This window comes from Chelonia mydas, chromosome 2, assembly GCF_015237465.2.
Source record: "Chelonia mydas isolate rCheMyd1 chromosome 2, rCheMyd1.pri.v2, whole genome shotgun sequence".
Lineage (NCBI taxonomy): Eukaryota > Metazoa > Chordata > Testudines > Cheloniidae > Chelonia > Chelonia mydas.
Genome location: NC_057850.1, coordinates 81,364,421 through 81,389,308, shown reverse-complemented (window position 1 = coordinate 81,389,308; position 24,888 = coordinate 81,364,421). Strand labels below are relative to the sequence as shown.

At 40.2% G+C, this 24,888-nt stretch overlaps 1 protein-coding gene across 1 annotated transcript; it reads right to left on the bottom strand.

Moving 5' to 3' along the window:
- Positions 1 to 204: 204 nt before the first annotated feature.
- On the bottom strand, positions 205 to 23,400 carry CLUL1 (clusterin like 1). Its single transcript, XM_037891622.2, has 8 exons — positions 23,318 to 23,400; positions 16,792 to 16,901; positions 15,364 to 15,512; positions 11,791 to 11,958; positions 8,936 to 9,380; positions 4,738 to 4,875; positions 1,801 to 2,015; positions 205 to 428 (listed from the first exon to the last, which is right to left on the bottom strand). The coding sequence occupies exons 1-8, from the start codon at positions 23,344 to 23,346 to the stop codon at positions 249 to 251; spliced, it is 1,434 nt and encodes a 477-aa protein (XP_037747550.1). The 5' UTR covers positions 23,347 to 23,400; the 3' UTR covers positions 205 to 248.
- Between the last annotated feature and the right edge of the window lie 1,488 nt (positions 23,401 to 24,888).

Here is a 24,888-nt window from a genome sequence, read left to right as displayed (position 1 = left end):
TAATATATAAATAAGTGTGGTCTATGGATATTAGCATGACAGGTCTGAATTTTAAAGACCAAAACACTGAGCATTTGGTTTTATTTTTCATACCACTTTTATCTTCCATCTATCAAATGGAGAGACAGACATAGACTGTATCATGGACCTAATCCTATTCCAGTTTAAATCCGTTGCAATGCAGAAAAGAATAGATAGATGCTACTACGTTTTAAGTTCACTATACAAAGAGAAACAACATACCGTCCTTAAAAAGTCTGCTTGTAAAGTTGCAAAGCTTTCCCAGCTACATATTCAATGAACTCAGAGCTCCCTATAACTAAATCATGAGGAACCTTAATTGTGAAAGTAGGTGAAGTCAGAATATTCACATCTACCACTGTTTCATTCAGACTGGAAGAATCTGCTCCTTGGATACTTGGTGACACCTGAAATAGAACAACCTAGTTTAGTTACTGTAACCCAGTACACTTTGTCAATTTGTTAATACCTGTTTTGCATCCTCTCACTTTTAGAATGAAAAATGAAAAGTGAAGGCCTTTTAAAACATGGGTGTTTCCATCCATTGGCTTTCTTCTGAAGTGAGCAGTAGCTTTTTAGGTTCATGTCAATATATATTTTGGCCGGGGGGTGGGGAGCAGGTGTGGCAGTAATGCACTCCACCACCATGGTGGAGATGTGCACATTAGTGTTTGTACAGTGCTTTATTCATGCTAAGTGTTGTCCTGTTATTTCTTAGACTCATGACAATGAGGGCCCCAAATTGCAAACATATAGGTGTACAGGAGTCGTCTTATTAATTTCAATGGATGATTCATGTGATTAGTTACTCGTGCTGGCATGTTTACAGAATCACATTCGAGTTTTGCCTCTGTATTTCCCAAAGCAGACAATTTGAAGTCAGGCTGAAAAAATTGTAAGTATTCAGAAGTATTGTTTGTCCTCTGTGTTCCTGTTTTTACCATTTTTCTTAAACAAAAGGCAACTGTACTATATTGAGTCTACCAGTGTGAGGGGCTATCTCAGGACTAAAGCCTTCAGAAACTGGAATACAGTCACATTTTTTTTTACATGATGAAACCATATAATACTGGGAAAAATATGAGCCTAGTTCTGAGAGATGCTATGGAGGAAAGAGTATGTTCTCTCTGTGCAGTGGTAGTGGCATAGCCAATGATTCTACATAGAATCAATGTTGAGATAACAGCAGGCTGACAGCGGTGCTTTGCAAAAAGAGAGAAGAATTTGTCCCTATACCAGTACAAGTTAGCATTATTTATTCTAGTTTTATCACTGTGTAAAGATCTCTGGTTATTTATAAGGTATTTACTGGATTATTTTTGTGTGCAATACAACCTATGTTGTAATAAAATTCTTTACATTTTCGATACTTGGAGCTCTAATTTTGTTATACCGATCTAATAAAGATGTATGTGTTCTGTGCTACCCCTTGGAAGAGCCTCTCTTCTTCTGGAAAGGTAATCTGGGGGCAACCAAACCTGTTAGTGCCAATTTACTTTTGTCAGGCAGTGATATAGGTTGGCCCTGTCAGTTATCCATCATACTAAAAGGATTTAGAGTAGAATAGTTTCTAATCTCTGGAGTTTCAGATCATCAAGGGATTATCAAGTATACTTAAAATCTACCTTAGTAAGAGCTTGATGTTTTAAAGACCAAAAATAACACACAAAACACACACTATCCTCCCGACTTGTCCTGAAGCTAAGTGTGAGTGAAATATAGAGCACAGACATCACTGTGCAATAGTTACTTCCCTTTTAATAACTAGCCTTTCTTTACCTTTACTATATTGAAAATGTTTTCTGGTCCGATGGTCATGTTGGAAAGTTCTGACACCCACCCGAACCTTTCTTTCATTTTGCCCAACAAGTAGGAAGTGTCTTCGGTGTGACGCTGAATCACCTGGAGGATCTGCTCATACTGTTCACCCGAGACATTAACGAGCTTAAAGGCTTCATCAAACTTTATGTGTAGTTCAGGAACGTTTGGACAGTCTGGTTAAAAAACAAACAGACATCAAACTTTATTGGAAAGCATTCATTTTTTACACTTATGTACGTGTATAAAAGTACATATATAGGTTTTATTTCTAGTGTGGGTTTTAAAAAAAAAAATCCAAGGTAATTTTTGCTGAAGTATTTCGATGAGTTTGGGTTAGATACATGACACCTAGAGTCACTTATCCTTTATGGTAAGTGGACACTGTGGTATGCTAAATAAAAACCTTACCATTACTACATATAGAGATTTATGTTAGTGTATAAATTGGCTATCATTTCCTTTAATTGCCTGTAGCTCTTTATCTGTTCATTGCCAGTGAGCCTATAATACATGCTGTTAGCTTTTATTACTGTTGAATTTTAAGGCCTAATTTTATTTCAGAGGAGCAATAAACATTAGTATAAAGAAAAGGAGTACTTGTGGCACCTTAGAGACTAACCAATTTTCCCAAGATTTCCCAGAAGTCACCTACTACAGGACAGGCCTAACAAAGAAAATAACAGAACGCCACTAGCTGTCACCTTCAGCTCCTAACTAAAACCCCTCCAACGCATTATTAAGGATCTACAACCTATCCTGAAGGATGACCCAACACTCTCATAAATCTTGGGAGACAGGCCAGTCCTTGCCTACAGACAGCCCCCCAACCTGAAGCGAATACTCACCAGCAACCACATACCACACAACAGAACCACTAACCCAGGAACCTATCCTTGCAACAAAGCCCGTTGCCAAATGTGTCCACATATCTATTCAGGGGATACCATCACAGGGCCTAATAACATCAGCCACACTATCAGAGGCTCGTTCACCTGCACATCTACCAATGTGATATATGCCATCATGTGCCAGCAATGCCCCTCTGCCATGTACATTGGTCAAACTGGACAGCCTCTACGTAAAAGAATAAATGGACACAAATCAGATGTCAAGAATTATAACATTCATAAACCAGTCGGAGAACACTTCAATCTCTCTGGTCACGCGATTACAGACATGAAAGTTGCGATATTACAACAGAAAAACTTCAAAACCAGACTCCAGCGAGAGACTGCTGAATTGGAATTAATTTGCAAATTGGATACAATTAACTTAGGCTTGAATAGAGACTGGGAGTGGCTAAGTCATTATGCAAAGTAACCTATTTCCCCTTGTTTTTTCCTACTCCCCCCCCCCCACCCCCGTTCCTCAGACATTCTTGTTAAACCCTGGATTTGTGCTGGAAATGGCCCACCTTGATTATCATACACATAGTAAGGAGAGTGATCACTTTAGATAAGCTATTACCAACAGGAGAGTGGGTTTGTTGGGGAGGGTGGGGAGAAAACCTGGATTTGTGCTGGAAATGGCCCACCTTGATTATCATACACATTGTAAGGAGAATGATCACTTTAGATAAGCTATTACCAGCAGGAGAGTGGGGTGGGGGGAGAGATAAACACCCATTTTGTAGTGATAAACCCCATTTTGTCATGGTTTGTGTGTATAAAAACATCTTCTGTATTTTCCACAGTATGCATCCAATGAAGTGAGCTGTAGCTCATGAAAGCTTATGCTCAAATAAATTGGTTAGTCTCTAAGGTGCCACAAGTACTCCTTTTCTTTTTGCGAATGCAGACTAACACGGCTGTTACTCTGAAACCAAACATTAGTATGTAACTAGACTAATCTGTTACTGAACTTGTAGATGTAAGCATAATGGTAGCTTTTTAGGTTCTGTAAACAGCTATGCTCATTGCACATGAAATTAGAATTTGGCCCACAATGTACCATTAAAAGCCTCTTCAGAGAACTCTTTGTGACTATCATTTTAACTTCTGTGCTAGTAAATAAAATTGGCCCAATCCTAGCATCATTAAAACTCCCAGTGAAGTCTCTCAAACTGATCAGTCACATTTGTATTTCTTGTTTCTCATTCAGTATTTTGGATTGTTGTATTTTTAATTACAGAGGCGGGTGCTTATAAGGCATCACTGTGGTTTTTAAGGCATCACTAGTTTGGGAGAAGATGGGGTGGGATGGCTACAGACTTACCACCCAGCAGCAGGAGTCTGCATAGCAATTCTGGCTGATTCAGCCAGAATTCCTCTACAGTCTCTTGGAGAGTGTGCCAGAGCTCTGCCACCCTTTTACTTGGTACAATGTGCCCTCCTCATTTCCACTCACCAGCTCAGCTCTGCTGGCTGGTGAAGAAAACAAGTTGTAGTCATGGCTCATTCAGCCCTAACTTTCCCTTTGGTGAAATGAATCCCAAGTAAAATTACATCTGGCCCTGTGCCGGAGTACATGGAGCATGGGGCGGTTTAGAGTCACCTTGTACCCCCTCTGCAATTTTGCACCCAGGCAGGGCCAATCACAGTCTGGCCCCTTGTTTTCTCTGGAGGCTGGCATCTTTACCAATAAAATACATACTATCTTGCTGTGGAACATCACTTTGGAAATGTGGCAAGAGTGTTAACAACTGAGTTATACTGACACTGTGTGGAGACATTGAGGAAGGGTAAATTAAATCATTTGCATCAACTCTGTTGCTTTTGAATTCACAGTAATAGTAAATCTGCAGAAGCTGAAACTTAATTCCTAAAATATGTAAATAGGACAGTAGAAAATTATAGCACCAATATCTGCAAAAAAACCAAAACAAAACAAAAAGAAAGGTCACTGCTTTATCATGGACAAGGTATTATAGAAACAAACTAGAAAATAACTATTTACCTCTCATCAGATTATCCTGACATTTCTGGCATCTCTCATGAAACTGTGGGCATCCTGATGAATTCTGACGGAGCTCTTTACACAGAGCTCTCTTGTGTCCTGGTATGATCTTTGAAAACATGCCACTTTTGTCAGAATCTAGAGTGAATATACAGTATAAAGTGAGCCAACTGAAGTTAGGGACCTGTTGATATCTTCTTATTGCTGTTTCCTACTCCATTTTTTTTTTAAATAAAACTTCCAGGCCTGAATTCAAAATGAGTGAGCATAAGAACAGAACAATAGTAACCAAAGCATGCTCCCCTTGAAACAGTATGTGTCACTATCATATGATCCCTTATAAAAATATACCAAATTATTCTGCATGAAGAGTCCAAAACACTACCTATAGTGTTTTGGACTATTACTGTAGAACATGGTTCTCAATCTGCAGGTTGCGACTTCCAAGGATGTAATTAACTGGTTAAGAGGGGTTGCAACCACTGTCCTTTATTTACTGCTAGATGAGAGTGGGCCCACAAAACTGATTTCTGTGATAATATGCGGTCATGATATGGAAAGATTGAGAACCACTGCTGTAGCGTAATCTAGCTTTTTTTTTAAAATAAAGGATTTTCTTTTTAGACAAGTACTTGCATATATTTAGTTTAAATAATGATTGTTTCTCCCTTAACATTATTAAAATATAAAGAATATTTTTATATGTACTCTTGAAATTCTTTCATATTTTGGACTCAAGATGGTGTCAATTAAAATTAAAGCTCCTTTTTCTTTTTAGAGAGCTTAGTTTTCCTTGTAGAAGTATATCTGGAATATTTTTCTCTTTCTTGTCTATTTAAAGAAAAAAGCTGTCAGGGAGTTCATACCTATTCATATTCATGGGCTGCAAAAGAGAGTCCATGCACTGATACTTTTCTGAGTTATGTACTTTCATTTGAAATTTTCTTTCAAAAACTAATATCTTCCATAGTTGTTTGCTCTGAATAAAGGATATTACTTCACCTACATTGTCTCTTTAAAAAACTGAAACACACGCAAATGTACTTACTTTTTCAGTTGGTCCCTTCGGTCTGCCAACCAATACATCATCAGATGTCATTTATTAGGCTACTTAGTGGCTTTGATTCTGTTAAACTGGAGGTCTTTTAATAAAAAAGGTATACATACAAAATTTACATAATATATTTTTAATTATTTAAGATATTTTAAAGAACCATGCACTGATACTTTTCTGAGTTATGTACTTTCATTTGAAATTTCCTTTCAAAAACTAATATCTTCCATAGTTGTTTGCTCTGAATAAAGGATATTCAATATGTGTTATTCAAAATAAGGGATTCAATATGTGTAATGACTAAGCCACTCCCAGACTCATTACACATGTTGAATCTATTTCCCTAAGTTAAGTATCCTCACACCTTCTTGTCTACTGTCTAAATGGGCCATCTTGATTATCACTACAAAAGTTTTTTTTCTCCTGCTGATAATAGCTCATCTTAACTAATTAGCTTCTTGCAGTTTGTATGGCAACTTCCACCTTCTCTCTCTCTCTATATATATCTTCTTACTATATGTTCCATTCTATGCATCCGATGAAGTGGGCTGTAGCCCACAAAAGCTTATGCTCTAATAAATTCGTTAGTCTCTAAGGTGCCCCAAGTACTCCTGTTCTTTTTGCAGATACAGATTAACACGGCTGCTACTCTGAAACCTGCTGCTGAAAGTTGGATTATCTCCTCTGCATGGTTATAAATGGAGTGTGGGTGGTGTCAACAGCCTGTCTTACGATGTTCTCTTCCACCCCCCACTCTTGAAAACCATTGTCATCCCCTCAAAAACAAACTTAGCTGTCCTAAATGGAATTCTTCCCATTTGCTGGAGCACTTCATGTCTTTGTGTCTTGTTGGCACATTAGATGCCTATTACAGCTACAAGCTCGTCTCACAGCTGACTGACGCATCTGTTTCCTGACTTTTTGTGGCTGGTGACATGTCTTAACCTTTTAGGAGCAATGGAAGCACATCAGCACAATATGCGGTTCTTGCTGACTAATGTTAAGATCAGATTTGTCAGTCAGCCACATGAAAATCCGTATCTGCACTGAACACCCAGGAAGTCCTGCAAATGCTTTGAGAATTATTATAGGAATCAGGCTCTGTGGAGACAGTAGCATAAGCCCTAAACTAGCATTCTATGGACCTGGAGATTTGGAATTCTGTCTTTTTATTTTATTATTCCAAATTTTAATTTGGCCAATAAAGTTATGTTTGACCCATATCTGCTTATCCAAGAGTAGGGTGACCATATTTCCCTATTCTGAATATGGGACACTTGGTAAAATTACTCATATTCAAGTGAGTTCAACGGCAATCAATCAGAACTATGCAGTACAAACATTCAATTTAACATCAAGTTGACTGAGCCCCTGTTAAAAAGAAACACTGCGTAGCTGGATTCTTTTTATTTGCTTTCTTATCTTTAAGGCTGTAGGGTTCACACAGGGAGAGGTGACACACACACACGCCCATACACCTCTCTCACACAAAGTGAGGGTGACCGACCTACCTGACCCTCCCTGCCTGGTGCTCTCCGCCCTCCACGCCTGGCTGGGCCCCCGGGACAGACCCTCCTCTCCTGGTACCTGGCATCACATCTTCCCAAGGCAACAAGTGGGGGGGCACACAGGGTCACATACCCCCCACCCCCACCGCCAATTTCTGCCAGGGTTCACACCAGAACGTGGCCAGCAGCAGCCTTTTGGCACTTTGCGGGAGGGAAGGGATGGGAGCTCCTTCCAACGACAGGGAAAGGGGGGAAGGGATGACTTGGCCTGTGTCTTTGCAGAGCTCATCTCTCCTCCCCTCCCCCACTCCCCTGTGGGTGGAAGCAGCTTGTCCTTCCCTGCCCACACAGTGTCAAAAGGCAGCTAACACCTCCAGGTTGCTGCTGGCCACCGACTTAACCTAGCCACATCCTGTCCCCTGGCTATAGCCTGGGCAGGAAGGGGTTAAGCCCTAAGGATGCATTGTGCATCAGGGCCCAGGGAAACTGACTGCAGGGGATTCAGCAAACCCCACCAGAGAGGTGGCTCAGCAGGCGAGGGTGCCTAGGGGACGAAGCAGCCCTACACTCCCTGGGGGGCAGGACCTAGGGCAGGGGGTTGGGGGCAGTGAAGAGGGTGTTAAGCCCCTGCCTGGGGGGCTGCTGTGGAGCCTGCAGGGTTGGGGCGCAAACAGGCTGGAAATCGCTTCCCGCCCCCCTTGCCACTCCAGAGCTTAGCTGAGGGGTGAAGAGGCTTCCCCATGCCAGCACTGTGCAGGGCTTTGGCACATGCAGGGCTTGGCTTCTTATGGCCAGCGTCCTGGGATGGAGGGTCTTGGGCTTTCCCAGGGCACTGGCCCAACCAGAGGCAGTGGGGGAAGGAAGGAGCCTGCCGGCCAGGTTGTTACTGAGTTGAGCGCTCCTACCAGGCGCTGGTTCTCTGCACAGCACTGGGAGTGGGATGCACCCTACCGGAGAAAATGGAGGAGCAGTGGGGCTGGGGGGGCGGGGGAGGTGAAGGGGCAAAGCAGGGAGAGGACAGCAAGAGGGGGAGCACCCAAAGGGCTGATGGGTAGGCAGCAGAGGCGACATGTAACCAGCTGCCACCTGGCGCCTGCCCGTACTCACCAGCCACCACAGCTTGCAGCCAGTGCCGTCCAGAAACAGGACGGTGGGGGAACCTGCTGGCTGAGAGCCAGCACACAGCAGGGGCTGAGCTGATGGACCAGCAGGGGGAGTGGCCGGCCCTGCACGCTGCAGCTTTGCCCTGCCACCAGCCTTGCACACCCACCCCCATTGTTGGCCACTGGACACCCCCACTCATCACTGGTGGGCGGACGGCTGGTGAGCAGGGATCCGGCCAGCAGCAGGACCTACCAGTACTGATGAGATGGGGATACAGAAAATATGGGACAATTTGCCCATTTTAAAGAAAAAGTTGGGACACCTGCAGGAGGGCTTAAATACAGGACTGTCCCTTTAAAAACAGGACATCTGGTCACCCTATCCAAGAGGGCTTTCAGACCTTCACACAACATGTGTTATGCTATTTATATCCTCAAACTGAATTGCTAACCATTTAATAACTATTGCTAACACTTGTGAAAGTTTGATGTTATTGGTACCAAGGTCTGTTTTAACTTCTTCTCACACTTGCCTTTGGCTTGTTCTGGCAAATCTCTTGTACTGTCTGTGTATTCATCAAATGCTTCAGTAATCACCTCGCTGACACCTTCAAACAGAGTCTTGCTGAAGTCAAAAAATATCTGAAGGAAGCCTGGCATACCCCAGTCTTTCTGAAAACCACTATTTCTCATAGGCTCCTCAGGGAAAGCAGGCATATAGTAGGGCTCAGTTAAGTCCAGATCAGACATGAAATATATTTGAAAAGATTGATCAAATTCTTTTTGTATCTGTTTGAAAAAAGCAAAGCTTTTATCAAATATTGTGCTCACATCCGATAACAGCTGGCTAAATAAATCTTCCATTTGTACTAACTGGGCATCTTCCTTCTCGGGCTTTTCATTTAACTGAAGGTCTTTTCCTTGATCCTCATGAAAAGTAAAAGTCAAAGGAGACATTTTCCTGAAAAAATCTTCAACCTGTATATGCAGAAATATATTGGCTGTCAGACAAGTTATCAGACCTTCATCCTCTCAGGGCAGCAGCTATAAAGAATTTCTTCAAATGCTCATAGAGATGAAGGGGATGCATCCCTGATATCTGGTCCATTTTCCAAATTATAACCTATATTCTAAAGACTATTGAGAAATTAGTCTACATGGTGTTAATATTTACACTAAATCCCCACTAAAGAGGATGCCAGTCTTTGAACCAGTTGGCCTCTAATCTACTGAGCCATTAGGTTCTTGTTAATAATAGTTGTGACACGGCCGCAAAATTAAATTTGGGCATCACCTAACAAATACTTTGGTCTTCATCTGGGAAACACCTTTGTGAGCTGCATTATAGTAATGTAGTAAATACATGATGAACAGAAGGCAATTGTTCTTTCTCTGCTCTTCAGACATCAACAGTTCTCTCACCAAGGCCCAAACCCTCAAGTTCTTACTCAGGCTACAACCTTTGAAATCAGTGGATGATTGGTCCAAGAAAGAACTAAGTAAAGTCTTCGGAATTTGGCCTCAAATACACTTCTTCCTTGTTTTTAAATTTATAAGTTTAAATATAAGTTTGTCATTACAACTACCAGTGTGAGGGCTTCATAGAACCCATGGAGTTCACTGTGGAGATTACCAAAATAATGCCAAAGACAGCATGATGCTACAGCATGTGTGTATTTAAAGTATGATATGACTCTAAAAAAATTACTTTGTAAAAATTGCATGATGGGGTTTCAAGTTTATTGTCTCTCAGTGCCTTTCAGAGCAACTGTGCTCTTTTAACCAGTAAAAAATAAATAGCAAACTTGCCCTCAGAGTTGAAAGGCAAACTGTTCTTTCTGAGTTGTGCATTGTCATAAAAATAAAGGGAAGGGTAACCACCTTTCTGTATACAGTGCTATAAAATCCCTCCTGGCCAGAGGCAAAACCCTTTCACCTGTAAACGGTTAAGAAGCTAAGATAACCTCGCTGGCACCTGACCAAAATGACCAATGAGGAGACAAGGTACTTTCAAATTGGGGGGGGGACAAAGGGTCTGTCTGTCTGTGTGATGCTTTTGCTGGGAACAGATCAGGAATGCAGACTCAGAACTTCTGTAAAGTTAGTAAGTAATCTAGCTACAAATGCGTTAGATTTCCTTTTGTTTAATGGCTGATAAAATACACTGTGCTGAATGGAATGTATATTCCTGTTTTTGTGTCTTTTTGTAACTTAAGGTTTTGCCTAGAGGGATTCTCTATGTTTTGAATCTGATGACCCTGTAAGGTATTTACCATCCTGATTTTACAGAGGTGATTCTCTTACCTTTTCTTTAATCAGTATTCTTCTTTTAAGAACCTGATTGATTTTTCATTGTTCTTAAGATCCAAGGGTTTGGGTCTGTGTTCACCTGTACAGATTGGTGAGGATTTTTATCAAGCCTTCCCCAGGAAAGGGGGTGTAGGGCTTGGGGGGGATATTTGGGGGGGAAGACGTCTCCAAGGTGGCTCTTTCCCTGTTTTTTGTTTAACATGCTTGGTGGTGGCAGCATAGGGTTCAAGGACAAGGCAAAGTTTGTACCTTGGGGAAGTTTTTAACCTAAGCTGATAAGAATAAGCTTAGGGGGTCTTTCATGCAGGTCCCCACATCTGTACCCTAGAGTTCAGAGTGCGGAAGGAACCTTGACATGCATTATCATTAATAACTCTGATTCAATTGAGGTGTATTCCGGTGAAGTTAAGGTGTAATTAAAATGTATGCTTTGAGATAAAGATTTTGCAATTAGAATTTAGATCACAATTCTGTTGATGATGAACATGCCAAGAAAGAATCTATCCTTTCTCTCAGAAGTGTGTTGGCTCTGAACTGCTAACAGGAGTTAAGAGTAGTAAAAAATGTATCTTTGCTTCAAAAGTAGTAGATGTGACATGGAATAAACACATGAAGGACAGCTGTTGTGTAGGAAGAGGCAATTTTTTAAATGGTCACTTTACTGATCATAACCACAGTTTAAGATGTACTGTTTCTCAGAAGAAAAACAAAAATTGTGGCATTTTTCACACATAGTACCAATAATTACTGAACATCTTAACTCAAATTGTACTGTGGGTTGCATCATTATAAATCTGGAGTAACTCCACTGAAGCAAATTACTCCATTGATTTCAGTGGAGTCACTTCATAGTTACACCAGTGTCACAGAACAGGCTCAATGTGCAGTGATCTGATGCCAAATGAGATCTGTTCCGCCCAAATCCATGGTTCCAGATCCCAATATCAAATTGTTTTTGGTAATCCAATACTAATGGCATATCTTCCCATTTGAGAAAGCAAGATATGCTCACTTAAAAGGGTTCGGTTAAGCAGCAACTAAAGGAAGATTGCTTGCCGGAGGCTGACTTTCTTCTTACCTTACTTGTAAATGTTGACAAACTGTGCTGGCAGGTTGTATAAAATCTCATGCAGTTACTTTCTAAACAAGTTTTACATTCATCCCAGAGATTTCTCAGAGACACCTGACATTGTCTTTCTTCTTCCTCTAATTGTTCTTTCACTTCGTCCATAAGCTGCAGAGCCTCCTAATTGAGAAAAAGGTTCACAATTTGTTCACTACATTTAATTAATTCCAGTTTTCACATTAGTGAAACACTCATCCCAGCCCACCAGTAATTAAGTTCCCTGTAGTTCTTTGTGGTTTATCCTTTGTCCCTAACAAAGGGCCAGATAGTCCCTCTGCCTGAATTGCATGTGGAGGAGGCTGAAAACTCTGTAAAGTTCCCCTTACATAGTTTCCCTGATGTCTTTCCCTTAGCGGACATAGCCTAAGAAACCCGGTAGATCTCTGAGATCCATTTCTATCTCAGAGGGTATGCTGAGGCCAAGGCTATGGAGGGGCCCCAGTTCAGCCCCTCATGCCTATAACCTCAAATCTTTATTTTCCCATATAGTATTCCAGAGCACTTTCCCATTTAGCTAATATTCCCTTTTGTTCCATTTGTTAATACTGCATTCCTTTAGCCCAAATATTTCAGTGATCTAAGCTCCTGCTGTCTGTAAACTCCTTCTTTAATAAAGAAATATGGAGAAGTATTGAATTTCCCCTCTATTGGCTTTTATTGATTAAAAGCCTGGAGTGACAGCATTTCTTCCCCTACCATTTGCCAGATGTTAGGAGCTCTTTCTGCACTGCACAGATGCATGGTACTTTCTATAGGGTTTGTTCTAATTTAGGCTTCATTCTACATGTGTTAGAGCACAAAGCCAAGCACTGATTAGGATAAGCACTTCAAAATGAAGCTGACACTGGAACAGAAGGGAAAGCTCTCAGCACCAGACAGGGGTTAGAGGTGGGTGGCCTCTCTCTGCCAGTGCAGTGCACTTCTTAATATTTCCAAACAAAACTCCAGGTCCTTCAGAAGTACACATGCTCCCTTTAACTTATTTATTAGCCAGGCTTGTTCCTTTCTGGATTCTGGCAGCAGGAGACAGTTGGCTCATTACAATGGGGACAAGGTCCTTGAAAAAGAACTTGTATACACTGTAAAAACATTCTGGGGGAAGAAGGGGGGTTAACAGCTCTTGTATTTATATTATTTGTTTTATGTGTCCTCGTTCGTGCTATATTTTAATGTAGCCTTGGTTGGTGGGGAAGGATTGCTTTGTAAATAAAATCATGATCATCAGAATAAACAGTATGTTGAATATTTTATGCAGCACAGCACACAGTTACACAGTCAGATCATTCTCTCTGCAATAGTATCTTTCAGTTCCACCAGCAGAGTCTAATGGCTGCATTTACTGCAGGACTCTCATTTCCCAAGGCTATTTGAGGGACAGCCTGGATATGCACAATCAGCTCTGAGAGGAGATAACATTGTAAAGCAATGGCTCCCTTTAGAGACTACATCCTTTTAGATTGTAAATTCATGACACCCCACTTCCAGTTCAGAGCTCCTTATCTGTGGGTTTATAAACATATACCCCACTTCAGTGAAATTATGCCTGGTATAATGACTTGCCTATTTAACCTTTTTTGTTGTTGCTGACCTGCCCTTTTTCTAACTTCATGAAATGTTTTGTTTCATGAAAGCTCTATCAATCCTTATATATTTTCATTACTCTTGAATGTGACTTGAATGACGTAATGCTTCTGGACTTTGAGTGCAAAGGATGCTCATCCAGTTTGGGAAGAGGGCTTTGAATTGTCAAGTTTGAACTAAGGAATCTTAAACTATATAATGGTTTGGACTTTCTCATCTTGAGTATCTGAGCAAACCAGTCACTACTGGCGGACGGTTTTCATAGATAAATTAGGGCCACAACTAAAGCTGATCAAATACTGCAAACCCAGTGCCAGCTTTGGCTCAGGAGTGTTGTGCCACATTTCATTTACCCTTTACAACCATTCATGTGAATGGTTTTGTATTTGCACAGATTTTTTGGAAAAATTGTTCTTCTTATGAATGCACATAAATCAGGGTATTGGTACATGAACAAGAATACTTATGTCATTTGTTGGTCTACTTTTTAAAATGTTTCAGTCCCCAAATCAGTGAGCAAAATGTAGTATTATGTGATGCGGATGACAAATCCATACTATGAGTCAAAGGGAAAGTTCACAGATAGTTTATGCCAATAATTAATAATACAACAAAACTTGAAAGATGTTATAATTGTCCAACAGATATGTGCGCAATATTATCATTTACTATTTATATTTTTCTAGCACCCAGAGGGCCCCATTACAATTGGATCCCTATTTTGCAAACATACACATGGGAACAGCTAGTCTTCTTCCCAAAGAAATTGGCAAATATGAGAGTTAGTATTCTAAATAATACTGAAATGTAATTGTATAGGGCCAGAGTGTGGCTCATCTTGTGTTCCAGTACCTGGGAGTAAGGGGACATAAGGCACCCTTTGCACTGTGTGCCATACTGCTGCTTCTAGTGCTCTGGGAGTAGTAGGCTAGGCAGAGCTGCTATGACCCAATCCCCCCATGCAAGTGGGTGGGAAGTGGTGGAAGGGGGCAGAAATGAGCAGAGCCTTGACTCCATCTTCCGAACGTGCTCAGTGGCGTAGCTGTGCTGCCATGTTGGAAGGCATACACTGCACCAGGCATACAGTTTACATCCTTCCTGGAAGCGTGGAGAAACCAGGAGGGAGATTGACTTCCTGAATCACAGATTTTTCTGGGCTGCTCAATGGGGAGCATAAAAGTGTGCCCCTCTTACTATAGGCTGGTAGTGGGGAGGCTGCCCCACTCCTGGAGAACAGGGGTTAAAAGCAGCCAAGCTAGGCTGACTGGGGAAGCAGCCACAGCTGTGGTTAGCTCAGTCAGCTGATGAGAGGGCTGGGGGCCAGGAGCTGGAGGATTCTCACTCTAGCCCTGGAGTGGGAAGGGCTAGCTGCCTGGGAGCAAGGTACCTTGGGGAAGGGCAAACGGAGCTGGGGAGCTCCAGCCTGGTAAAACCCCAGGCTGCAGGCCTTGTTTAAGGGAAAAAGGTACTGGGGCTTCAGAGGGGCAGCCCGGAGATAGGCAAAGGCAGCAGGTCTTAACCCCTTGCCAGTGATGAGTGGCCATTACACTGCAGTCTGCCCCAGTGAGCGGGGGCTAGATGATGACTGGCAGTAACCACTGAGGCAAGGTGGGTTTAGAGGGTTGGGGGTTCCCCTGGGCGGGGAAACCCAGAGTAAGGGGGTACTGCTGGGGGAAGAACCTTGAGGTAAAGAGGCACTGGGGTCCGGGAGGGACACGGGGCCAGCAGCAGGAGAAACACTGGCCTGCAGAGGGTGCTCTGTACGCTGGAAAAGAGCTAATTCCCAGAAGACCAGCAGGAGGCGCCTCACCGAGGAGAGTCGCTTTGCTACAGGGCTATATCACAAAGTGAAGACCTAGCCCACAATGTCTCTGATTGGGACAAGTAACAATATAAAAATGATCATATATAATTCCTCAGATTTTAATTACCATTTACAGTTACCTGCTTTTCTCCACTGCTCTTCTTCAAGGTTTTCATCAGATGTACATGTTTATCTTCATTTCTTTCCATCATAACTTTCATCTGCTTAATGCCTATCAGAGCTTTCTTTACCTCTTCGTCTACATATTTCTCACCAACTTCAGATAAAACTAGAAAAAAAACAGACCAAATTTTAAAAAGAACCAGATTTTAAAATGGGGCCTAATTGCTATATTGCTGTAATGCACTCTGATAGCAAGAGATAATTAAACAGCTCTACGTTTCTAAGCAGACAAAAGACTATATCCTTAGCTGGTGCAAGCTGAAGTCAGTGGAGCTAAGATGACTTACACCAGCTAAGGATTTGGCCCAAAGCCTTCTGTTGATCAGATATATGCTCCTATTGTAGCTTAATTTGATCTAGTTCAGGTTAATCCTCAGCCACCTGTTTCTACTTAGCTGACATATTTATTTTTAATCCTAGCTACTTCTCTTAACTTCTTTTTTAAACATGTAGTTTAGAAGAATCTTAATTCAATTCCCATAAGAAGATAGGGCTTTGTCATGCTCTTGCTGAACATCAATGGCAAAATGACCATTGACTTCAATGGCAACTCAGTTTGGCCCATGTTTTGAAAACAAAAATCATGCTATCATGCTTGAGACATAATATGCGTTTGTTCCCTGTACAGAAATCCCATCAACATCAATGGGAACTACAGAAAACAAGTGAAGTATATGTCGCATATGAAATTATAAAATGCACTGTCATACATCATTCTTTTCTCTTTTCATATCTTTTTTTCCCCCCTCACTTTTTGTCAGATATATGTATGTTTCTTTGCCTCAGTCTGGTTTATATGTTCATAATTGGTCCTTTTCATAGTAAACGTCAAAATAAAAACACTTTCAAAACACTATAGATGTTTTTAAAACAAGGTATTTTTACCATTTTAATAACTTTTAACAGCAAAGGGGTCGAGCATATTGTTCTGGAAAACTTGAAAAATGTTGTTTAAACAAATACAATAAAATAATCCAAACCCCATTGAATTCAATTTAGTTTTCAGATTTTACTCCAGTAATTTAAGAAGGACACTATTTAAAAAAAATATACCTGGAAAATAAGAAATAAAAAGGAAAAATGAGCTCCCTTCAGTGATCCCTTGTATAACTAGTTTCAATTTTTATGGACCCCCTTAAAATAGGAATTTATAATGAATAGGCTTTGTGGGTGCTTTACTTCAGCATCACTAGAAACCACCAATGTCACACATCTTAAGGCCCCACACTTGCAATTGGATCTGTATGGGCAGACTTTTGTGCAGAACGAACCCTATAGACTTCAGTGGGACTCTGTGTGAGAGCAAAGATCCTCCCATGCAGATCTGACTGCAGAAGTGGGCCCAGGAGCTTTCAATCCATACTTAGTAGTAAAAGCATACGTACTTTTCAGGTGTTCCCATGGATTGATTTCCTCCTCCTTTATAGGTGAACACCGATGGCCCCTCAGCCATAACAGGTATATCAGAAATAGCCAACACGACTTCATGTTCTCTCTGCATAAGGAGTAGAATAATTAGTAGAAGTTAAATCTAAAACATTAGAGACTCATCATGCAAACACTTACTATCAAGTGTAGTGCTTGTTACCATGATGAGTAGTTCCATTGGCTTCAGGGGGGCTACTCATATTAGTAAGTGTGCTTCCTAAGATTCCCACTCCAGATCTCATTTATCATCAAATAAGAATATAAATAGTACTATAATACAAGAGGCTGATCCTGCTCCCATGGAATCTCAGAATTTTGCAATTGACATCAATGAGCCCAATTCAGGCAACCTTCTTTCTGTGAAATGTGTCTTTTTTGCTCCTTGTGCTCCATGAAATTACCTGAATGAACATTCTGAAGCTCCTTGCTGGGACATCTCAAAGACTGGCCCGTTTTCACTCAATACAAATAGCTGTAGATCTTGTACAGCACCAATACTAGACCTCAAATGAGTACTCAGAATTATGCCGAAATAAAAGCAACAGCAATGTCTATGAAAATTCTAACACTATTTCCAAACTTATTAAAAAATGTTAAAAATGTAATAAAAGTCCAAAGTCTTGAATATTTTTTCCTCTTTTATATAATACACATCTGAATGTTATGATTAATTAAAACACATTAGTAAGAGTCTCTCTTTCTACAGCAGGTTGGATTCTCATTGCAGTTGCAATAGTGTAAATCCATTGTGTCAAGTGGTGTAACTGAAATCAGAATCAGGTCCCTTGTTTTTATATTAGTTTATTATAGAGTATTGTAAATTTTATTCAGCTCACTCTTACTTTCTTCCAAGTCACAAAAAATCTTAAATACTGACACCACAATGTATCAATTTTACTCATTTTAGTTACTAGTTCAGGAATATAAACGTATCTCTACTATATACACATGCCATATTAGGAAAGAAAATCTTCTACGATATTATTTCCTTCTTCAACTCCAAAAAGGTGGTTCTTTTGCATCCTAATTGTATTTGCCACTGTCATTCAAAATAATGCTAAATGTGTTAAAAGTAAAGAATAGATGTGGTAAGAAATAGGGAAATGAATTAATTAGATGAATCAAAAATACAACAATGAACTGAAACATATTTCTGTACAGTAAGTTAAGGAATACGAATGCCATTTACTTTAGTTCCCCTTCATACACAGCCATAGTATAAAGGGGTTTATTTTGTAGTTACAAGTTCTCATTTCATCAAATGAAAGACAATACTTACTCTCCTTTTTTTAGACAATACACCCTTTCTAAAGCAAGAGTAATAGTATCAGTTACAAGTTTATATATAAATTAAGGTATATTTATAGCATGGATTCACTTTTATATTTCTATCAATAGCAGATGAACAATAACTTTGCAAAGAAGTACAAACTAGTTAACCAAATGAATCTAGAAAATAGCATATATTTACCACTAATACTGAAATATCTCCTTTGTAAAAATTGTTCCCAGCATCAAGAAGGAATCAGACTGTGTTCTGATCTAATTTTCATGTGTGTCAGGGATTTTGCCATGTTCTACTTATCTGATGACAAGGTACTTAATCCTATTAATGAGACATTTTGTGATTAGGCTATAGGATTTCCCTCTGTTTCAGATTTAAGACTTGCCCATGCTTACAAGCAAAAACAAACACTAGGGGGAGTGTTGGACATAATATGGATTTGCTATTTCCCCTTATCTAGTGACCCTAGTATTTTTGACCAGTGGCTTCTTAAATTATTTCCTTTTTAAGTCAGAAAAGATCTACAGTTTGTGGTAGAGGGTATCTTTGTGAATTTATTAAAATTACTTTAGCTAAAAATGATTTCTACCTTTAATTATTTTAAAATAACTTCATTTTCATATGCTAGAAAAATGTCCAGTAAGACAACAACAAAAAAAGGCAAATAAGATTCAGGAATCAAAAGAACTCCTGATCCAAATACAGGTGTTTATATGAGAATGGTCTGATAGGACATAAGCAATCTTATCATTTTGTACATTGTTACATCTCTGTTTATACTTGCATGATTTTTAATTACTATGCAAATTAACGTGTGTGAAAAATTTGCAGAATCTTACGTACATATGTTGCTGAATATTGAAATCAAATATTTAAGTTAATAGCATCTATATGATGTGTTACTGTCAATCTATATTCCACATTGTGATGTGCAAGTGCCATTCCACACTGAAGTCAAAGTGGAGGAGAGAAGTGGGAATCCATTAAAGTACACAAAATGTAAAAAGTTCAGTATTGTAATCACATTTTAAAATGTCCTGAATATGTTTTTACCTCAGAGGCCATAATAACTAAATGTTGTGAATGAAGGTGAAGATCAAACATAATCCACACTATTTAGGGAGGTGTTTTTTTGTTTGTTTGTTTGTTTTTAAACACATACTTGTATTGGAATCTGCCTCCAGATCTACATTGCAAACCTTAGCCATCTGGGCCAAAAGTTTCAAAAGTTTCTAGAGATTTTAGGTGCCTCTATTTGATGAAGTGAGCTGTAGCTCACGAAAGCTTATGCTCAAATAAATGTGTTAGTCTCTAACGTGCCACAAGTCCGCCTTTTTCTATTTTTTGGATGCCCCACTTGAGACACATTAGCCTGATTTTCAGAAGTATTGAGCACCTGTGACTGCTATCAAAGTCTGTGGGAACTGCAGGTGTTCATCTACTCTGAAAAGCAAGTGTTTTAAGTTGGACAACCAAATATTAAAAGTCCCTGAATCACTGGTCTAGTCTGAAAATTTTGGCCTTGGTATATGTTAAATGTTGACTCACTGACAGCAGCATCCCTGGTGAATTGTTGATCATCTGGTATTCTGCTATCAGTCAGGAAACATGCCTTTCCAGAGATCCAGGACTTCTGTGTTCTTGGTGGCGTGGTGCCTGGCATATCACAGAGAACTTGAGGGAATGAACCAAATGCCACAGGATTCGCTACTACACATATCCTGAACTCCTGCCTCTTGTGAGAGTGCTGGATAAGAGCCCACAGCCACCCTGTCTGCTTGGATCAAGTGCTGGTGTCAGTGAGTGCCAAATCCTGTATCTCCTCCCTTCAGTGTCTGTAGAAGCTATGCTCACATAGGCAGAGAGTCTGGACTCTTTAGTGAAGATCTTGAATTGTACATTATTGGGCCGACACTCTGAACAGGATCCTAATCAGGGAAGATTTTTCTCTCCTTTTACATTTTTTCATTTTAAAAATGACTATATCCCCTCTCTTTTTCACTATTTTATTTTCAGTTTGTTCATATGGTGAGTCTAGTGCTGGCCAGTCAAAAGCCAATGGAGTCTATCTACAGAGAAACATATCCCATTCAGTCAAAAATGGTCAGTTACAAGCTTTGTGTGGGGAAACCATGGCAAGTTGGGAGGAACGAATCCACCCCCACATTGCAGGGTCAGTAAAGAGCTGCAGTGCCTCCTTCTTCTGAGCCTACACATAGACCTCTGGGGACATTGGGTCCACCAATTGCTCATTCACAATAGAACTTCTTGGCAAATGCCCTATTTAGGGCTGGTGCAAAACACTCCTCTGAGGCATTCAGAGTTATGGACCCACAAGGATATCTATAAGAGGACTTTTATGGTGCTGAGACCCTTGCCTGGTGCAGCATTCCTTGTGCATGCCTTCCTTCAAAGAGTCAACATCATACATTATAGTACCCTGGATGTTACATCTCCTTAGAAATTACACTGATTTTACTGAGAAATATTTATGTTTTACTAATCCATTATGTGGTCTAAACAGAAATGGGAATTAGTTTCATGTTTTTCATTTTCTATGAGGAAAATAAAACCTGGCCTTTGGCTTTTTATTATTTAGAAATATATAATGACAAATTGATGGTCTAAGCAGCCAAGGGATCTCTATAGAGAAATTCAACTGACTGGGAAAAGAAAAAAATCAGTTAATTTAGCAAAGTATAGGATGCCAAGTTAAGATGAAACAGGAAATAAAGAAATATTGGCATGGATGACGACAAGGGTCAATATAGATCATTTGGAAAAATCAAATATTTTATCAGAGTTAATCTAAAGCAGGGGTCCCTTTTTCTTTTGGAGGCCCCCCCCCCACAGAGCCCCACCAAGGGGAGGAGTCCTTGAGGCTTCAGCCACAACGTGGGGGACTCGAGGCTCCGGACTTCAGCCACTTGGCAGAGGAGGCCCTCAGGGCTTTTGCCCCATGGGGTGCCAGGGCTGGGGGGGAGCTCAGGGTTTCAGCCCTGTGGGGTGCTGGGGTTTGGGGGGGGAAACTCAGGGCTTCAGCCCCGTGGGGGCATTGGGGTCCTGCGCTTTAGACCATGGAGCTGCCAGGGCTCCGAGCTTCAGCCCCATAGCTCCAGTCCCAAGTTCAGCCCTGCTGTGGTGTCAGGGCTCTGGGCTTCAGCCCTGCAGCTCTGGCTTCAGCCCCATGGGGGGTGCCAGTTCGGGACTTTAGCCCCTGGGGGAGTTCTGGGGCTTGGGGCTCCCGGAGAGTCCATTCCCAGTTTCAGCTCCATGGGGGCACCAGACTTCTACCGTGGGGCCCCGTGGGCCCCTGGAACAAGCTCTCAGCCCCCAGGGGGCCGCAGACCCCTGGTTGAGAACCACTGATTTAAAGAACTAACTTTTGGATTGAGGAGACTCCAAAGGACTCATCATTTCACACTTGAGAAAGTCCTGTTATTAATGTGTAGTCCTACTGATCTCAAAGCAGCACTCTTGAGTTTTAACTTTAACAAACTTTACACAAATTTTATCAGCAAGTTTCATATTCGGAACAACTTAACTTTACTTTTTTAACTCTTCAGGTTCTATCTGCCCTGACCTATTTTGGAAATTTAAAACTTTTCCAAATTTGGGCTGACAAATCTTCTATGTATTGCCAACAGTTTGCAGTGGTCTTTTTTTGTAATACTGTGGTCTTGACTTTGGACAATATATTCATCCACAAGATGTCATTTTTTACCACGCTATTATACTACCCTGTTCAGTTTTTACATTGCGTTGAATGCACTACATCTGCAACAAGAAAATTCCTGTAACATCCTAAAATTCAGCCCACATTTCTGCTACTAGTAATTATTGAATGATTCTTTAACACTTATTCATGCTCTAGTCCCATTGGGACTATTTGTATGAGTAAAGGGTTGCAGGGTTGGGCTGTTTTTCTTAGTCTGAAATCCCACGAATGCTAGATTTTATCAAAATAAATATGTTATAATTAGGGCTGGTCAAAAAATTTCAAATGAAACATTTTCCTGTTGGAAATTGGGGTTTCAGCTAAATTGAAGTTTTCCATAAGAGAGGATTGATTTGGGGGGAATTTTATGTTCAGAAAGTTCAAATGAAATGTTTCACTTCGGGTTTGGTAGGCATTAATCTCCGTAAGCTTGAGCTACCATAGTGCTTCTTGGGAGTTGTAGTTCTGAGTTCCTTGTGCCCTCATTCTGCATTATGGGCCCTGTTCCCCAGCCAGATAACAACTCCCATTGTGCACCACAGTTTATCCCCGTTATTGATCCATTAGATTTAATAATCTAAATCCATTAAGATTATTTCAACTTTTTGCCTTGACTCAGGACAAAAACAGATGTTGAAATATAGGAATTTCCTGCAGTATGGAGTCATTGGAGTCATTGTTAGTTTCTTTCATTTATATTGTATGAACATAATTTGTTCATAATATAGAAGAGTTGCTTTCATACCAGGCATCTTCAGACTCCTACTTGGGATAGCCTAATGGTCTAAACATCAAGTTTGGAATACCTATACTCTCTTAACTAGGCAGTGTCAACCTAGTCTTTCAGAATCAATAAATTAAGCGCTTTATAATGACATCAAAGATCCCAAGGTTCTTTTAAGAAATAGATCCTGATCCTGCAAAAATTTACATATATAAGTGTAACCTTAAGCATGTGACTTGAATTGAAGCTAAATCCAATGGGATGTCAAGGGGCATACTCACATAATTAAGGTTAAGAACACGTGGATGTTTTTGTAGGGTTGGAATTCTTAATGGGTTTTTTGTGTATAAGAATTGAGTAGGAACCTTTCAAATAGTTTGTGAGCCCTCTAGTGGCCCTCTCTGTCTTCTGTGTTTCAGAAGCCACCTGCCAGAGGAGCAGCATATATGTTTTGCTAGGCTCTGAATGTTATATATGTTTAGTAAACATGGTTATTTGGACCCCACTGTGCCCAGAGGGTTCCTTCACACTAGGTATAATGTGTAAAGAGCAAAGGACACAACAGATTTTGCCAGGGTCTCTGGCTAAAATTTCTCCTTCACACACTAACATGTACAGTGATGTATACAAGTTGGTTGCTGTATTTCATTGTGACAGATTTATATTAGGTAAAGTGCTTTGTAGCCATTCAGACTGGAAATTAATATATAAATAGGAGTATAAATATAATTCAAATTTAAGATAAAAGTTTCTTACCTTGGAACTAACAGTCTGTTAGGAGACATCCTCTAGATTCCAAATATCTAAGGTGGCGGGGGCAGGAATCTATCACTCCCCTGATGAATTCTTTTTTTTTTTTAAGCCACCCAGGGTTTTGGCGTAATACTCTAAATACCAGTCCCAGCAATAAATGCTATTCACAGAGGTATGTAAATCTCCTTTTAGCATCTTCCACAAAGCTGTTACATAGAAAAAGGGAGTCATTGTCTCCTAAAGCATTAGCAAAATGCTGCATTATGTTTATTGAATGGAGAAAGACAAATGTATGAGGTAAAAGAGTTTTAAAACATTAAAGGGTTATTATAAACACCTGAAAAGTGATACAATATGAAGGTGAAATCTAAAAGTATACTATGGTGTCTTCAAAAATTGTGTCTGGAATATCAGCTAACTGTTGAACTTGGAAAAATACCATTACTAATGTTATGTTATCAGCAGGAGAGATCAAAGCCAGTGCAAGGATAACAAAATGAGTTAGGAACTATTTATTCCAAATCTTGAGGCAAGTCTGCATGGAGCAGTTATACAAATAGATTTCAGGAAGCATTTAATATGAAAATGCTGAAGTTTTCAACCAGATGTTTTGTGAGGGTTTAGTTTCAAGCTTCCTTAGGATAGTTAAAACAAACAAGTTTTATTACATGCAGTCATGTAATATATCAGCTTTTGGGCTGATACTGAAAGGGGCAGGTTAGAATGATACCATATTGCATGCTCATCTGCTTCACTTACACATCTATTCTGCATTCAGCTCAGTATCAGCTACTCCTGGAATTGCTGCTTATTGGAAACAACCCTGGTGTTTAATGAGCTGAAGATGAGTGAATTAGTGCCTGATCCTGTGAGGTACTGAGCACTTCCTGAGAGGTGCTGCTACTTGCACTCAGCTGTTTTAGATGTAGTTGAGAGCACTCTGTACTTTGTAGGATCAGGCCTTAATAACAATCAGTGAAGACCACTGGAAATTTCTTTGGCTGGAATCTTGGGCACTTGCTTCTGTTGAACTCAGAGTGGAACCTGTTCTAGGGCCTGAGGGAGAGGCTGCACAAAGAGGGATGTGTAAAGAGAAAGCTTCCTCAATATGTCCAATAAGAAGACAATCACAGCTCCATACTTTGTTGTGAAAAGGAAATGGAGTTGTTTCAGGAAGCAGAGCTGGAATGCAGCCCGAAGCTGAACTTTCCCCCTATTCATTAAAACGTTAGCTAAAGTTTCTAAAAAGAGTTTAACTGAAAATTGGAATTAATGATTTTATGCTTCTAGAAGTTCTTGTCCAATTACCATCTTGTGTGTTTTTACAGCTGTCTCTTATGTACATGCTATGCTACCCATAACATCTGCTTCATAATACTAAAATACTTTATCTTAATTAATTAGCCTCTTACAGTTTGTATGGCAGCTTCCACCTTCTCTGTATGTGTGTGTGTGTGTGTGTATGTGTGTGTATATATATATATAATATATATGTGTGTGTATATATATATCTTACTATATGTTCCATTCTATGCATCCGATGAAGTGGGCTGTAGCCCACGAAAGATTATGCT

Excerpts from the sequence above, each read along its gene's own strand:
- CLUL1 (XM_037891622.2), bottom strand. The coding sequence starts at position 23,346 with ATGTCTCCTAACAGACTGTTAGTTCCAAG. Across the intron at positions 16,902-23,317 it reads AACAGACTGTTAGTTCCAAG|AGAGAACATGAAGTCGTGTT; the intron begins GTAAGAAACTTT and ends CTCCTTATGCAG. Across the intron at positions 4,876-8,935 it reads TTTGCCAGAACAAGCCAAAG|ATTCTGACAAAAGTGGCATG; the intron begins GCAAGTGTGAGA and ends TATTCACTCTAG.